At 38.8% G+C, this 17653-nt stretch overlaps 1 protein-coding gene across 1 annotated transcript; it reads right to left on the minus strand.

The window, feature by feature from the left end:
* Positions 1 to 434: 434 nt before the first annotated feature.
* Positions 435 to 16116, minus strand: LOC147177225 (long-chain fatty acid transport protein 2-like). The gene is made up of 10 exons (XM_086071549.1): positions 15545 to 16116; positions 13437 to 13646; positions 13164 to 13322; positions 9024 to 9148; positions 5479 to 5673; positions 4721 to 4811; positions 3984 to 4182; positions 3794 to 3891; positions 2905 to 3035; positions 435 to 2457 (listed from the first exon to the last, which is right to left on the minus strand). Exons 1-10 carry the CDS (start codon positions 16023 to 16025, stop codon positions 2281 to 2283), a joined length of 1866 nt encoding a protein of 621 aa, XP_085927675.1. The 5' UTR covers positions 16026 to 16116; the 3' UTR covers positions 435 to 2280.
* Positions 16117 to 17653: the final 1537 nt, after the last annotated feature.

Raw genomic sequence — 17653 nt, forward strand, 5'->3', positions numbered from 1 at the left:
AGGAAGATTCCGATATTATTATATATTTAAATCTCCTTTTAAATGTTTGTTTACACAAGTATTAGCATATTATAGGTAAGTATAGACTTAATTATCAGTTAATAAAGAGTACTAAATAATGATAGGCCTAATAGTAATAGAAATAATGATGACAACAACTGTAATGGTGATAACAGAAACACACTAATATGACAACAGAAATACTATAAGTATATTCTGTATTAATTTAAAAAATATTCAGTTAATACTTGAATAAGGGCATTGACAATGTTTAAATCTATTCAAAACATTTTTGTGTCTCGTTTTGGTGTTAATGAAAAATGAATGTGATATAAGCGTGGGACTAATAGTCAGTCACTATTTAACGCTGTATCCTGTTAATTTGTCGCCACCTAGTGGATTACCCTCCAGCATTTCAAAAACTAGTCACTGAACCAAGTCAAAAAGATGACATGCCAGGTATTTATTTGCTTACTTGGTTGCATTTCCATAATAACAATAATATACATTCAGAAAATATAATGTTTTAGTATATACATATACTGTATATATACACACACGCACACACACAATGTACAAAATTGTTAAATAATTTAAAACTGACAAAATAAAAATGTACCTAAATTTAGACCGTGCTCATAGAAGACCACTTAAGAACTGTCTTTTGTTGTTGTTGCTCTTAACCAATTTTGGGTGTTAATTTTTTTATTGTAATCTTTTTTTTAATGCACACACCCAGTTTTAGTCAGGTCAGTGTTTTATTTATTTATTTATTTCCCATCACGCAGCTTCATTTTTACATCTTGCCAAATAGCTCCAGTTTTGTCTCATCTGTTTAAAAGGACATTAACCCGGAATCTTTGTGGTTTGCCAATTACATTGCGGCAAATTGACTTACAGACTTTTTCCTTTTGTCAGTTCAAAGTTATTTCATTGATCTTTGTGGGGTTGTCTTTGATTAACAGAGGGCCACCAACAGAAATTTTCCCCCCACTTGTCAATATTTTTCTTTCCTCTATAAACGCTTTCGTCAAAAGTACAGTGGTGCTTTGAGATACGAGTTTACTTATTTCCTTCATGGCCATACCATGCTCGTAACGTGAATCACCCAGGGTCCCCACAGTGGTACCATAGTACCAAAATAAATGCATTTAAAATCAACACCAAAGGGTCATTTATTAAATTAATTGTCAAAGACAAGGACATTTTCTCTAATTACAGTTTTAGTTTGTTTCGTAAAAGTCAAATGTACTTTCATTTAGTGGTTTTTTTTAATCATGTTTGTTTTTCTTTTATTTCATTAACAAAATGTTTTTTATGTTAGTTTGACTTATCTTATTAATTTTTGTTAACTAAAATAACCTTGGTTATCATTAAGCTTGCAGCCCGAGTAAAGGCTAAAATAACCAATGTGTAATTGCCTTTGTTTAATGTTTAGTTATACAGTTAACTTCAACTCAGTGGCATTAAGCAGCTTGTAGCCTTGAGAGTTGCTCACTATTTGCCAAATGGTTACTTGTTGTGAAGCGAATATATTTTAATTCACTGCCACGATACAGCAGTCGTATCAAGTTACGCTCACAAATCAAGGCCAAAAAAACCCACCCTCAAATGCTCATATCTTGAAAAACGTGTAAGTTGGGTCACTCGTATCTCAAGGCACCACTATATTGATGACACACGTACAGCCATCCTATAATTCATCTGCTTACACCTCATTCATCCGTGCTGTTTTGGTCGCCATCTTGGTCAACACAAATTTGCAGATTTATCAAAACTGAGTCTGTAAACACTATTGGACATCACTTTTCATGTAAACTCTTGACTATTCACGAGAACTTGCTGGTAATGTATATGCCAGGGCTCACCAACTCGGTCTTCAAGGACACCTATCCAGCATGTGTTGGATGTTTCCAACATCCAACACACCTGATTCATATGATCAGCTCATCCGCAAGCTCTGCAGAAGCCCAATAACGTCCCTGATCGAATCAGGCGCATTGGAGGAGGGAAACCTCCAAAACATGCTGAAAAGGTGCCCTCGAGGACCAGAGGTGGTGACCCCTGCTGTATACTATGTACAAATGTAAGTGTAATAATTTTGCTTCCCAGAGGGGGTCATTTCTTATTTCCATTTACTACTTATAATAAGCAGGACTCTGCATGATTTCACATACTTGATTGTTAAAAGGGAAAACGGGGATCCCAGTTCAAGTTGAATATACCGCAAGTACCTCTTGCAGCCACACTGCAAAGCCAGCACAGTGAGTGAGAATTGGTTTAGAGCTTCATGCTTCCTGATAGGATGGAGCTGTGGACCTGAGCTGTCAGGGGTACGTAACTCTTGAGCTTGTCATCGAGGATGTATAGGGGGTCCTGGATTCGTCCTGGGTCAAAATTCTCCTCCACTAACTTCACTTTCAGTTGCTTGAAAGTCCCCGTCAACTCCACCACATCCTGCAAGGAGTTCAAACCAAAAACATGTTGGGGACACTCCTATTCAGTAATAATATGGGAAGCTGTTTGAGCAGGTCTTTCATATTCTTATTGCACCTTTTGATGATTTAAATATTAAATCCTTGTTGTGGTGAATGCCACATGCACAAGGTGGCGGTAATGCACCAAAGGTATTTGCCAACCGCCGAAAGAAAGTAGAAGAAGGAGTAGTTATGGCAACTAATGTGTGATAATGTATCACTAGCTTAGCATGTGGCATGCGCCACAAGAAGGATTTACTATTTATAGCACCAAATGGCGCAAAAACACTTAAGAAACATTTGTCTTTTGGCAAGCAGCAGTTTTTACAACTGCATGTGCTCTGACTTTCATGAGTTTGTAAAGTGAGAACCTACAAACAAATGCAAGCTGCCAAAGACCTTCCACAAGACAGTGAACAAACCTTACCTTTATCCTTATAAAGCGTGGCCTAGCATACGCAGGTAGATAGCTAACCACGTGATTATAGATTTGACTTCCATCGAATTGTGCTCCTTCCTTTACAGTGACGGCGGCCATTCCTATGCGTCCCTCGTGCCCTGAAACGAAAGATAAATTCACATAAAAACAGTGTAGAACAGTTCAACAATAAGTGCCAAGGCACTTCTGGGTGGCAGAAAAATGATTTCTACCACTAAACCTGAAATGAAACCAAGGCGCATTCACATCGTAGTTTGTATGTCGAAATTAAAAAAATTGTCTTTAATCAAACACATTAAAACGCAAAATGTGAACAGGTGTTTATGTGGCAAAACGCTGAGCTGCCCAATGTTACGGAAATAACTGGATGCTAACTCGTTACACCTGCAACACGTTGTGATTATTCAGAATATTTAAAATATATATATATTGCGTTTGGGTTTGCACAACCATACATACCCCAAAAGTTGTAGGTTTTTACATTGATTTAGCTAAAAATAAATAATGGCTAGCTTGCTAACAGATTACATGGTGCTATCCATTTAACCGCCAAAAAACATGTTTTTGCCATTAATCTTAGTAACGCGAAAGTCAGTTCTTTAGCCAGTGCATTAATGATCATGTATGTGTGAAATGTAAATGACAGAGTTTCAAACAGTTCACCTCACGCAACTTCTTTTCAATTGACACTTGTCACATTCAAACTATGGTGGTAGTGAACGAGGCTAAAATTAGCATTCAAACTTTGTAGCTTGTTTTCTTAATTGCTCAAATAACTGTGTAAGTGTGTGTTTCCTTGTGGTGCCATGATCAGAGCTTTTGCCACCCTACGTGTGACATCATCGTGAAATTCATTACATCAGATATTTTCAAGTACCTGGAACTTCTACCCCGTAAACATTGGCTTCTTTGAGACAATCCGTCAGTGTCAAGATGTCAGAAACTTCTGTTGTAGCCACATTTTCACCTTTCCACCTGTGAACGCACAAAAAAATTGAAACAAAAGAGAACGGTGTGAAATGTTGTACAAGATGATGCTTTTGGAAAAGTGGACAAAATTGCTGTACCTGAATGTGTCACCTACACGATCCTGAAAGTAAATGAAGTTGTCTTTGTCAACCCTCATAAGGTCTCCACTGTTAAAATACAGATCTCCCTTTTTGAAAACATCACGGAGTCTTTTGCGCTCCGTTTGCTCCTCGTTCTGGGCGTAACCGACGAAAGGAGCTAGGTCGCTAATCTTGGATACCAGCAGTCCTGTCTCACCTTCAACAAAAACATTACGGTAAACAGTAACGGTAAATACTAAGGGTGGGAATCTTTGAACGTCTCACAATTCGATTCAGAATTGATTTTTGCTTCAAAATGATTTGATTGACAATGATTTTTGCTTCAATCTATAGATGTGCAAGGAATTGTAATGATCTACTCCAGTCTGACTCGCTAATGCTAATTAGCGCGTTATTCACTTTTATCACTCAAAAAAACAGCTCCACACTGCAAAACAACAACTTTTATTGGAATAAATTGATTGTGACTTTTTCCTTCTACTCTCTAATGTGGCTACAACTTAACAGTGTATTAGTCCACGTGGAACCACACTGCCTCTAAGTGGCTAGATCGGGTACAACATGAACAGCGCTCCAACTAAAGGCGCACACACAGACAAAGGCAAGACAGTATAAAATAATTTAAATAAAATCGATTTTGGGGACATTTAAAATTGATTCTGAATCGTACTAAATGAGAATCGATTTTTTGGGCACACCCCTCGTAAATACTGACTCACTCAAATGTTGCTCACCTTTGGGTGCCTCAATGCAGAGACCGTTAGCATCTCGAATCACCTCATCGCGCTCTGTATCATACTTGATGAGACTGTAAGGAAACAGTTTCTAGAAGAAAAAAAATAGAAGACAACAAAATGCATATTTTTAAGTTTTAAAAATAATAATAATTCACCAAGTACCACGTTAAAAAAAAAAGTAGGCCTGAGTTATTCATCAAACACGAGACTTATATTTTAAGTATATTATTGTAACTTTATGCAGTTTGAACATTAACACTGTGCTTAAAAACAGGCACACAAAAAATGACTTAAAGGGGAAGTCAAATCAAAAGTAGCAAAATCCACCCGTTTTTTATCCATTTCTGGTTATTTAATATTGCACAAATGCAAAATAAATACCCTGTTTAAAGTAGCGGGGATGCATAGACCACATTATTGCGAAGAACATTTAGAACTTGAGTTCCCCTTTAAATAGCAATTTCATAAAATGTATAAAACACATAAGTCAATAAAAAATGATGCCTAAATAAATGTTCTTCAAATTAAAAATACAAATGAATGGAACCTCATTTCAATACAGCAGAACCATACTCAGGCAGTGATTCTTTCCCCTAACACTAGAGGGAGCCGGCATACCTCTTGTATACCACTTTGTGAAGCACTGGATAAGCGGTTCACATAATGCATGGATGGATGTTAAATAGTATTCACACTGTACACTAGTATATGCTCTATTATATATTTACAGAGACACGGGGCAGTTGTTTTCTTACCCTATGAACAAAGTTGACTCTTCCGAGGGCTCCAATTTTCCCAGCATAGTTGACAAATCCTACATTTCCTTCAGTGGAGGCATAAAACTCTTTGACCAGAATGTTCCCAAAGCGGTTCAGAAACTCCCGCCATATCTCCGCTCGGATTCCATTTCCAATGGCCATTCGTACTTTGTGGTCCTTGTCATTTTCCTTCTGTATTTCAAGCATAGACGGTATGTTCATTCAGAAAAGTTTCAACAGCAATTTATATACAGTCACAAATTGAGAAATATTAACTATTTAAGTTAGTAAATTATCATGATTATTTTTTGGTAGTTGTAGTAATTGGTATTAGAGATAAAATACAAATGTATCGAACTTAAAGAGTTCAATAAAAATTAGCATAAGCAACACAGATAATGGATGGCTGGATGAACTGTACTTGGGCAATGATTATTTCTCAAACCACTAGAGAGAGCCTGTACCACACTTTGAGAATCGCTGAGATAGGCTAATCCCTAAAAGTTCGAGGAAGACTATTTGAAATGGATCCTTACAGAGTCCTGACCTTTGACTTTAGGTCATGATTTTCAAATTTGACGTTGCTCAAAATGGGCTTCTTTCTTATAAAGACACACGGCAATAATCCTCGAAAACTGGAGATCACTGGTTGCGGATTACAACCTTGTGTGTGTTGGCAGGTCTACAGACATAGTGGCTCAGGACCAAATACAGTATTGCGGCCCATCACTTGTATCCTTGGACCACAATCAAGCATCTTTCTTGGCGAGTAAGCACATGTTTGCATATTTACTTATAAGGCCAAATTCAGATCAGCGAAGACGCTTCAACTTCAAATTGACTGAAAATACACACAAAATATTGAAGCATGTGACCACTCGCATTCCTCCTGAGACCCGATGACCAAGTTACTCGATATGGTCTTCCAGGGTAAAGGCCAGCATCTATTCCGAGTGGTGACCAGATACAACTGATACAGGATCGAGTGCTAAATTGAACCTGCAGCGCATGTGACGCAATTAGATACTCTGAATGGCCGTGTATGAGCAATTTACAGTATGCATGGATACAGTACATTCATTTTAAGAAGATAAAAATGATTGTATTACCCTGAAGAAGAGTTGCTATTGTACAGATAGCCAATAGTTACACTACATGTATACATAAGGAATCACACCCTGCTGATTCTGACGCAGAAGGCCGGAACCCGATAGTCGAGATTTAACGATTTCTATTTTGGTAAGCCAGCTGTGATGAGCCGAGGGAGTGGGAATGTGCAGATTTGGAAACTTATCTCCAACAGGATTTGTAATAAAAGGCAGCTTGGTGCAGGTTAGTTCTCAGTATTCTAGGTGTGAATTTGTCTTGAATGAAAATGTGATACAGTACTTCAAGCGGCGTGGAGGCATGGTGCCCAGAAAGCTCGGCCAATGAAATACCCTGTCTCAGCATCTTACTTCCAAGAAGAGGGAATCATGCACTTTGTGTGAGAGGTTGCGCTTTCATCACGTTTGCTCGTTAGTAGGGCTGGCCGTTATGGCACGAAATGCAGATCACCTTATAAATTGAGCTCCGGAACAGGATGTATAAACACAAGTGTAAAAATTACAATGAAATTATTTCTCAGTAGGTTAATTCATTATGTAACTTTGGCCCCTTGATGCCTGAATTTATTTCCAATTATTAAAAAAAAAAGAAGTCTGCTTTCAAGTTGATGCTAAGCTAAGTGTAAAAGTTGATTTGAGTATAGCACAAAAAAATAGATATTAGATAGTTATGATGGGGTTGGTGAGAGATTAAGTTTCACTGTCCTTTCTTTGAGCCTTCCTCGGGTCTTCTGACAACCTCATGACTAGCTGGATTCTGAAGTATTCGGTTTAGGTGAACGGTATGGGATTTTTCATAGGTTTTAGGTGAATTAATGAGTACACACTCACATATCCACACACACCCCCGCACATACAAAAAAAAGAAAGAGAGCATTGATGATGACATGTCGAATCAGTAAGATTACCAAATGAACAATACTGATCTCTCAGAGAGAGAGAGAGAGAGAAAAAATTATGCAAATTAGCCACAACAGGCATTTCTGGTTTAAACAAAACCAAAAAAACAGCACCCGTTTCCATCTCAGATATGATGATTATTTTATTAATGTAACAACTGTTATGTTACAATGTGAGTGAGCATGCCACTTGAGCTCACTTGTGGAATTCTTCCCCGCACCCATGAATTCTTGCATCGGCTGATGATGCTTGGGCATTCCTTTTCAGTTTTCTATGCCATTGTTCTATGCTGGAAACTGACTGGGCAGTGGCAAAAGTGCCGTCACCAACCCTCCCCTTTGTCGTCAAACCATTTGCCCGCTCATACGCCCACGTTATACACAACAGCCTGTTGCTCTTCGAATGACCTTCCTTCCTTCTTCCTCATCTCCAAGTCTGCACTGGAACTGCACTCGCGCAGGCGCTTTTGCTGCACAGTCCCCAGCGTTTGTATCCCGTGTTTGCAAAGAGCGACAAACTGATCCAAAACTAGTTATCACCTGGTGTAGGGAAGAAAAAAAAATCACTTTGGGAAAGAGCGGTCACTTTTATCTATTCAATGTGTACATAGTTACATCCTCAAACGAAACTTTAACCAAATGTATTTTTTAATCACCCGGTTTACGGAGTGTACTCCTCATCACTGTCACTGAGACAGTTGTCATCATCGTTCACAGGATGAGCCCTGGCCCGAGGTCCTCATGGTTGCATGAGATTCTGCGTTAATTTTTTGAGTTGTACAGAAAAATAATGAAAAATTACATTTATAACTCACAGTGGTGTTTTTTTTTAAATTTATGATTACAGATATTAACTAGAATAGCAGTTCCTAAAGAAAATGTGTGAGTATTGAAAGCCGTCTAGATACAGCCATTGAGGCTGAATGTAGCAAATATGCTACAAACCGATTTAATCAAATATATACAAAAATATTTGTCATAGGTACTTGACCTCCTTAAGTTACAAGTAAACAATACTATATATTTGTATCTTGGCAAAACTTACTTCAAATTGGACAATTCATCCAAGTTTGCAGTCCGAAAATGTCACCGTAGCACGAGTAGAGCTCCAGAACAGGATTTATTGTCCCCTCTGACTGGTCCAAAGACAAACTAATGCTTGCAAAAAGTTCCTAGGTATGTATTGGTAATGCATCAACGAGCAGAAAAGGAATACAGATGCTATTTTGGCTGCATTTGGAGTGGAAGCGGTTTAATGTGACGTCAAGTCATTGCGGTTAATGAGTTCTAATCCCTCCCCCAAAAAACATGTGATCCAGGTTTGCCATGCAGTGAAATAAAAAACTTATTATAAGCTGCTGTTCCATAAGAGCAAAGGAAAAATGTAAAAAAAAATTTTTTTTAAAAAAAGCATGTTCAGTCATGTCTTACAAAGTTACATTACATTTACGATTACATTGGTTTATGTCGGCAGCTTCTATAAACGAGTCAAACCACTGCAAATTGAATTCTACTGAAAAAGTGCTTGAACCTTTACCTTGGGTGTGCTGCAGAGGTAGCGCATCACTTCCCCTATGTACTGCACAACTGTCACATCGTATTTCCTGCAGTCGTCCCAGAACTGAGAGGCCGAAAACTTCTTCTTCAGAATGATTGTGGACCCTCCAAAGACAAGACCATTAACATCAGTCATCAATCCAAACTGTAAATCAAGTGATAATAGCGTTCCATCATACTAGCGTCTTCCTATTAATTATTATTTCACTGACAGAAATGTGTAGGAGAGTTGAGTTTAGCCCCCCCCCAAACTCTACAAAAGGAGGCAGAAAATATTTTGAACTCAACCACACGCCCCAACTATCTGCCACCTACTGGAGTGGTGTGCAATTACTTTATTCTAGTATGGCAAAAAACAAACAAAAAATGTTCCCGAGGATCAACCCCCCAACCCCCGTCCAATCTTTAGCCCATTAAGAAAGAAAAAAAAGAAGCTTTTCTAAGGTCGAGGTAATCCACTGTTGAGTAAATCAGCTTTGCTTAGATTAGTTCTTCTCTGCGACAAAAGACTCCATTTGGATTCTAGTAACAGAAAATGTAACACTTGCAAGAGGAAGTATCAAGTTGGGAGGGCAGGAAGTGCAACATTTCACTAATTTGACAAAGCAGATTTTAGATACTCGTCACTTTGCTAGTAGATCAGCATTTCTGAGAAGCCGCTTTAAATATACACTACAAAAATGTAGGGATATTGGTTGTTGGATCTAAAACAGCCATTAACTCATTCACTGCCATTGACGGCTATAGACGTCAAAAATTCATTTAAACTATTTCTATTAGTTTAACATTTTTTTTCCACTTTTGCAAACAAGAGTATGAAAACCTAGGATTTTTTTAATTGTAAATTTAGAACAGATATAAAATTTGTGATTAATCGTTAGCTAACTAGTCATGTGATTAATTACAATTAAAAATTGCAATCGCCTGATGGGCCTAATAAAAAATAAAAAATAAAATAAGGGGCGTTTAATCATAATTAATCGCATGAGAATTGTATATCTGTTCTAAATGTACAATAAAACAAAATCTAGGTTTTCATAAAAAAATGAAATGAAATGGAAAAAAAAGTTTAACTAATAGAAATAGTTCACATGAATTTTTGACGTCTATAGTCGTCAATGGCAGTGAATGAGTTAAAGACCAACCTAATTTGACTCAATGCAATATGTGCGGCTGCACATGGCGGCTTTTCTAAGGGGCTCCAGCATTCCCCAAAACACAAAAACTAAATGCACTCAAAAGCTCAAATTAAGTTTTAGGTTCATCGTGGAATTTCTCAAATTACAGTACACTACTGTACATTCTTGGTTAAGTGGTTAAAAATTAAAAAAAAGATTGACAATGATCTTCTTTTCTAAATGCAGTTATGTCTGCACCACAGAGAAAGCAAACCAGATTTGCACAATAGTTGTGACTGAAATATGATAAGTAAGGTGTGGTTTTACGCATCTGCTCGTCTCTTCTGAGGTCAAAAGTGGGTTGAACTGTCTGACGAAATGTAGTATTTTCAAACTAAAGCCGGATTTACACTACAATTTAATATTGTTTTTTTCTTGTATATGTGGTAGTGTGGGAGGGGAAAACATATGGAATTTAATATTTTCACTATGCCTGTTCAGCAGGGTTCCGTTCAAGGAAAGCCATTGCAAAATCTTTACTCATTCACTGCCATTGACGACTATAGACGTCAAAAATTCATTTAAACTATTTCTATTAGTTTTCCACTTTTTCCACTTTTGTTAATAAGAGTATGAAAACTTAAAAATATATATATTTTACATTTAGAACAGATATCAAATTTGTGATTAATCGTGAGTTAATTATTGAAGTCATGTGATTAATTACAATTAAAAGTTGTAATCATCTGACGCGATTTAAAAAAAAGAAAAGATTATAAAAAATTTGGGGCACCAGGCGATTAAAATTATTATTATTAAACTTCAGTAGTTAACTCACGATTAATCGTAAATTTGATATCTGTTCTAAATGTACAATAAAAAAGTTTTCACACTCGTTAACAAAAGTGGAACAAAAATGTTAAACTAATAGAAATAGTTCAAATGAATTTTTGACGTCTATAGCCGTCAATGGCAGTGAATGAGTTAATTTCAGTCTTCTTCATTCAGTGAAAAAGAATCAGGCGCCAAATTAGAATTGAACATGAAGATCTTCAATAGGGACATTGTATAGGTTAGGGATGCTCAGACCATGATTGGCCGATATTTGCGGCAAATTTTGATCAAAGCCTTATATGGCCGATCAAAAAAACGATCACACAGCGCAGGCGCACGCAGCACCAACGAACAAACATGTCTGCCATGTGGAAGTTTTTATGAGAGCGTTGCCAAGTTTACATCCTGCAAGTTATCACATGCCACAAAAAAATAACTGGCGGGAGTCTCAACACAACAAATTTAATCCGGAGGAGTATGGAGAGCTTGTTTTCAACAGGTTCACTGCATTGAATCAAACCAGGGCGGACGAATTGTTTAAAACAAAACCGGAGCCTCGCCGTTCCGATTGAAGCGTCTACATGACTTGTGGATGCATGACTTCTGATTGACAAAAAGAATACACCAATTGACACCCCTTTGAATCAAAGTGAAATCCCATTCTGCCCTATGATGTGTTAATACAGAGCATTTTCATCCCATTTGGTCATTCTGTTTGTCAACTGTGGGCTTGTGAAGCTCTTTGAGACTTTTTTAGTAACAGCTATACAAATAAATTTTACTTGACATGACAATGTCATGTTTTTGAATAAAAAAGGTATATACATAAACTTTTTTTTTAATGTGACTTCAATTAATTAAAAAAAATAATCAACAGACTTATTGATTAATCAAGAAAAAACGGCATTTATGTCTCTAAAATGCATTGAAAAATGTACACCTAATCCATGAATGTGATCGGTATCACAATCGATCATCGATAGATGATCAGTATCGGAATCCGCAGTTTAAAACTCTGATTGGAGCACCACTAGAATAGATGTTGTGATAGGCAGGGTTGGGAGGGTTACTTTTAAAATGTAATCCGTTACAGTTACAAGTTACCTGCCAAAAAATCTAGTTAGTAACGCTCTGTCGCTCGCTCTGTCTCTCTCTCTGCCTTTCTCTCTGCCTCTCTCTGCGTGTCTCTGTCTCTCTCTGCGTGTCTCTCTCTCTCTGCGTGTCTCTCTCTCTCTCTCTGTGTGTCTGTGTCTCTCTCTCTCTGTGTGTCTCTCTCTGTGCCTCTCTTTCTGCCTGTCTCTGTCTATCTCTATCTCTCTCTCTATCTCTCTCTCTATGTGAGTCTCTGTGTGTGTGTCTCTCTCTGTCTCTTTCTCTCTCGCTTTGTGTCTCTCTCTCTCTCTGTCTACCTATCTATGTGTCTCTCTCTCTCTCTCTGTTTCTCTCTCTTTCTGTCTGTCTCTGTGTCTCTCTGTGTCTATCTCTCTGTCTATCTCCATGTCTCTCTCTGTGTCTCTCTCTCTCTGTGTCTCTGTGTGTGTCTCTCTCTCTGTCTCTTTCTCTCTCGCTTTGTGTGTCTCTCTCTCTCTCTCTGTCTACCTATCTATGTGTCTCTCTCTCTCTCTCTGTTTCTCTCTCTTTCTGTCTGTCTCTGTGTCTCTCTCTCTGTCTATCTCCATGTCTCTCTCTGTGTCTCTCTCTCTCTGTGTGAGTCTCTGTGTGTGTGTCTCTCTCTGACTCTTTCTCTCTCGCTTTGTGTGTGTCTCTCTCTCTCTCTCTGTCTACCTATCTATGTGTCTCTCTCTCTCTCTGTTTCTCTCTCTTTCTGTCTGTCTCTGTGTCTCTCTGTGTCTATCTCTCTGTCTCTCTCTCTCTCTCTCTCTCTCTCTCCGTGTCTCTCTGTCTATCTCCGTGTCTCTCTCTCTCTCTGTGTGTGTCTCTGTGTCTCTGTGTGTGTGTGTGTGTGTGTGTCTGTATCTCTATGTGTCTCTCTCTCTGTCTCATCGTAGAAACTGTAATCCCTCGAAGTAATCCTCATTTTTAATAAATGTACCTGTAATCTGATTACATGTTTTTTTTTCGGGATACAGTATACAGTAACGCCGGTACATGTATTCTGTTACTCCCCAAGCTTGGTGATAGGACAGGTTATCTTTGCGTACACTCACCTGTCTCAATAGAGCCAATAAAGCCTATAATGAATCCGGCTGTGTGGTACAGAGGCAAGTTGACATAAATGACGTCACTTGAGGAAACCCCATTTGCAGATAAAACAGCTAGAGCTATTAGGAGGCGGTTCTGGTTGACTACTGCTGCTTTGGGCAGGCCTGCAACACAACACAACAACACAAATGTATGGTAAAACAGACGACATATTCATATTTGAGTTTTCGATCACCCTGGAGTTTAGAGTGCAGGGAAGGAAAACTACCATTGCATACCTGTGGTCCCTGACGTGTAAATATAAACGGCAGGACTTTTGTATGTGATGTGTGATCTGAGCGAACACGGAATGGCGGCGTCTGACGCTTGATCCACTTTATCGCAGAAGCTTTCGATGCCAGGCGTGTCACAGCTCTGGACCATCAGGAGCACGACGACTCCCTGCTCTCGAAGAGATGGTAGAACATCCTCTACTGCTTCCTTTAGCTCTGCGGGACACATAAATGTCGGCTATCACAAGTAAAACATCGCAATTTATTTGAGACAGTCCTCCAATAAATACAACCACATAGGTCGTTTTGAAAAGGTGCCAAATTACGACCAAGTGTTGCGTATTTTTGTTTTAGCGACCTCTATCGGCCATGTTAAAATAAAAATCCAAAAGTTAGACTCGAACCCGCTCCGTCTGGTCCGAAGGCGAGTTTTGATCTGACATAGCTATTTGGCTAGTGATTGGTTTAGTGTTGACTACATGTTTTCTAGCGGTCTACAACCTCACTGTGTCTTTTCCTAACCTCACCAATTAGTGTCCCCTTGTAAAGACGTAACGTGGACTGTACAACCTCACTGAAAGACTCATCCTAACCCCAACCATTAGTCCATGACGACGAATTGACATACACGTGAACACTAAAAAAAACACATACAAAGATCATTACCAGCCCGTTAGCTCGGTAAGATAAATGTTCGTCTTCCGACCAGACGACTCGGATTCGAGTCCCATTACTTTTTTTGCGCTATTTAACATGGCTGACGGAACATGGCCGATAGAGGTCGCTAAACTACAACATGTAACACTTGGTCGTATTTTGGTGCATGGTAAAACGACCAATATGGTCGTTATTGTTGGAGGGCTTGTTTGCTCTTTGTTTATTTATATTTATTTATCTTGTGGCATCTATAGGCAGTTATAAAACTTTTTTTGAAGGGAGGGGGGCATCAAATACTCGCAAATTTTTGCAATTCACAGCTCTAATTCATCACTCATTTATAATGATCATGGATTATGAGTAATACAGCCGCAAGGTGGATTAGCGGTTAGCACGTAGGCCTCACAGTTATAAGGTTCGTAATTTGAATCACAGCTGCCTGCAATCTTCCCACATGGAATTTGGACATTTTCCCCGTGTCCCTCCCCAATCCCCTACATTCCAAAAACATGCATGTTAGGCAAGACAAAGGACTTTAAACTGTCCATAGATTTGAATGTGAATGGTTTATCTACATGTGCTCATGTTGCACAAAACCACTTTAAATATCCAATTTCATAACTACAAAAGGCATGATTATTCAATATTCCAGTCGCATTCCAGACCCACTTCACATGACTGCTGCAACACCCTGACAGGACTCAATGTTCTGAAACCTTTAGACAAAAACATCATTCATAAGTGGCCTTACGCATTTGAATGAAAACAACAACAAAACTTCAAAACCTTTAACTTCCATCCACATCCTTCTAAGGCAGTGCTTCTCAATTATTATTTTCAGTTAAAATATTAAGTTTTGCAAATTTCATGAATCTTAAATACACTGCAATTTGCTAGTGAACTTATAAGGACATCCACTTCCTTGCCTTACTATGACGCCTCCAGTTTCACTGATGCAAGCTGCGAATAAAACTGACACTCGAAGTTCAGTGGCTACTTCCCTCTGAGAACGAAACTGTTTGGCCCATGAATCGGCCAATAAATTTGGTTCTATTAGTATACGTATAAAGACACATTTTGAAATCTTGAAAGGGGGTTGCAACTATTAAATATTCGAGAATCGATTTTTCTATCAATTAATCTAGCAATAGTCAAATAATTTATAACATTTATTTAAAGTTGAAATGTTATTGCAGCCCTATCACATATTAAAGTTTTGTGAGTAGTTTAACAATTCAAAGCCCCTGAACACATGATTGACATGGCAGCACATGGAGACTTAAACATGATTGTACAAAAATTTAATAAAAATCTAACATCCAGCGGGATGAAAAGAGAAGATACAGTTTCATGTCACAAATATTAAATTTAGGTCAGCAGGAAGGGAAGGCCTTGCCGCCTCCCTCCAGTGCCATAAAAGCAAGAGGAACAAACTCGTTGAACAAACTTAAGTTTACCTGCAGCTGCAATGAGAACCTTGGCCTTGCTGCAGCCAAAGCAGTGCAGCAGAGACTTGGTACGGATGTTGTAGTTGAGCAGAGCCACCGGAGAGCCCAGCTTGGCCAAGGCCAGCCAGGTAAACATGAAGGCGGGTTCGTTGGGCATAAACAAGGCCACGGCGTCCCCGGCTGCGTAGCGGGGGTGAGCGAGGAGCGCGTTGGCCACCTGGTTGCTCTTCTGCTCCGTCGACGCGAACGTGTAGATCTCATTCTCGAACACCACGAAAGGTTTGTTCGGACGGGCCACGGTCTGCTCCAAAAAGCGGTCCAACGCGAAGAAACCGGTTCTTCTCCTCCCGCGCCTCCACGCGAACTTGAGCAGAATCCTCAAAATATCTCCGATATACAAGATATCCGCCCAAAGATACGGAAAAAGTCGTTTAACAGTCAAATATACGAAAGGGAGAGCCGCAAGAGCTGAACACAAATACATCCACATGGTTGGTTGTTAACGGGACCAGTCGGCTACAGGCTACAAAAACAGAAAAAAAGAAAATGCCTCGCCCCACAGCGAAGTAGAGAATGTGGTAAATAAGGATTTTAACTCGAGGGGAGGAGGCGGGGCATTTAGTACTACTACAAAATAACCAGTGGTGAAAAAGTACTCACAATCAGTTAGTACAAATAATACTGCCTTTTTTTCTTTTTCTTTTTAACTTTGTTTTTTTCCCCAGTACAAATACTGACTTCTAAACGTACAAGCACCGATTCAACTGTTTACCAAAGTAAAACAGTCTGGTTACATTTATTTATTTAATTTAAGGCAAAAGCAGAGGAGGTAAAATGAGTCAAACTAAGACTGGTAAAATCTAAAATATTAATTCAGGTTATGTACTTAAGTAAAATATACATTTTTAATAAATACCATTGCTGAAATTTATTTTAAGTTTAACAGATAAGGGGGCAAAAGTACTCAACCCGCGGGGCCAGGTTTTTTTTCCCTGGCGCTGCCTTGGCCTCGGGGGCTGTGCTTGCCCTGTCTTGGCCGGGGTCGACGGCTCCCTTCTTTGGTGGAGGTTTTCATGCATGCCAGATCCACCACACCAGCATCTACCGAAATTCAAATACAATCTGCTTCTTCCTCTAGTCGCTGAATTGGTGGAGTCTGATGTCTGTGGATCTCACTCTGCTTCGTCTATCCTTCTTTCCTCTTGTCAGTCTTTCCTTTGGTCTCTTGAGGTCTCCCTAATTTGTTGGAATTTAGATGTTTCTGGGGTTGGTGAACGATTCTGGTTTGTAACCCTGTGGGTAGTAGGTGGTGTCTGGTCGGTGCTGGATTTCACTTTTCTTTGATCCTTCCTTGGGTCTCCTGATAACTTCATGACTCTAGCGGGATTCTGAAGTCTTTGGTTTATGTGAAGGGTATGGGAATTTTAATAGGTTTCAGGTGAATTAATGAGCACAAACTCACAAGCACGACAATATGCACACACACGCGCACACACACAAAAAGAGAGAGAGAGAAAGCAATCAAGTATGTTGAATCGGTAAGATTACCGAAAGAACAATACTGAGCTCTCTCCAGAATAAAAAAAAAAAAAAGGGAACGAAGATTGACCGGTAAATGGAGAGCTTTGCCGTTCTGCTCAGCTCCTTCTTGACCACCAACAGGCTCAGGAGAGAAAACTCCACCAGCCGCCACTGGCAGCGCTTTTTACTTTGTTTTTACTTCTCGCAATCAGATAATTGACATACCATAAAATCATAATACCTACCACTTTACTACTTCAATGGCAAAATAATCCTATACGTAATAATGACTTGAAGCAGAACTTCATCTCAACAGATTTGCATGCGTTACATAATATCCTATAAGTAAGATACATAACATTCAAGAGTCAGATTTATCATGTATTTAAATGGATATTTTCATTTTTATAGTGCATTTTACTGCCCGTATCAAAATATCAGTATCAGTATCAGTTTCTTTATAAGTAAGTATGTACAAGATGTAATTATACAATAAATTTAGATAATAAAGCGCTTGTCTTCCCATTAAAAGGAAGGTTTCTTTTTTCCTTCTTCATATCGAGAATACGCAACCACCCTCCCACAGTCATAACCACC

The sequence above is a fragment of the Leptonotus elevatus genome, chromosome 3, assembly GCF_054856555.1.
Source record: "Leptonotus elevatus isolate MCC_2025b chromosome 3, RoL_Lele_1.0, whole genome shotgun sequence".
NCBI lineage: Eukaryota > Metazoa > Chordata > Actinopteri > Syngnathiformes > Syngnathidae > Leptonotus > Leptonotus elevatus.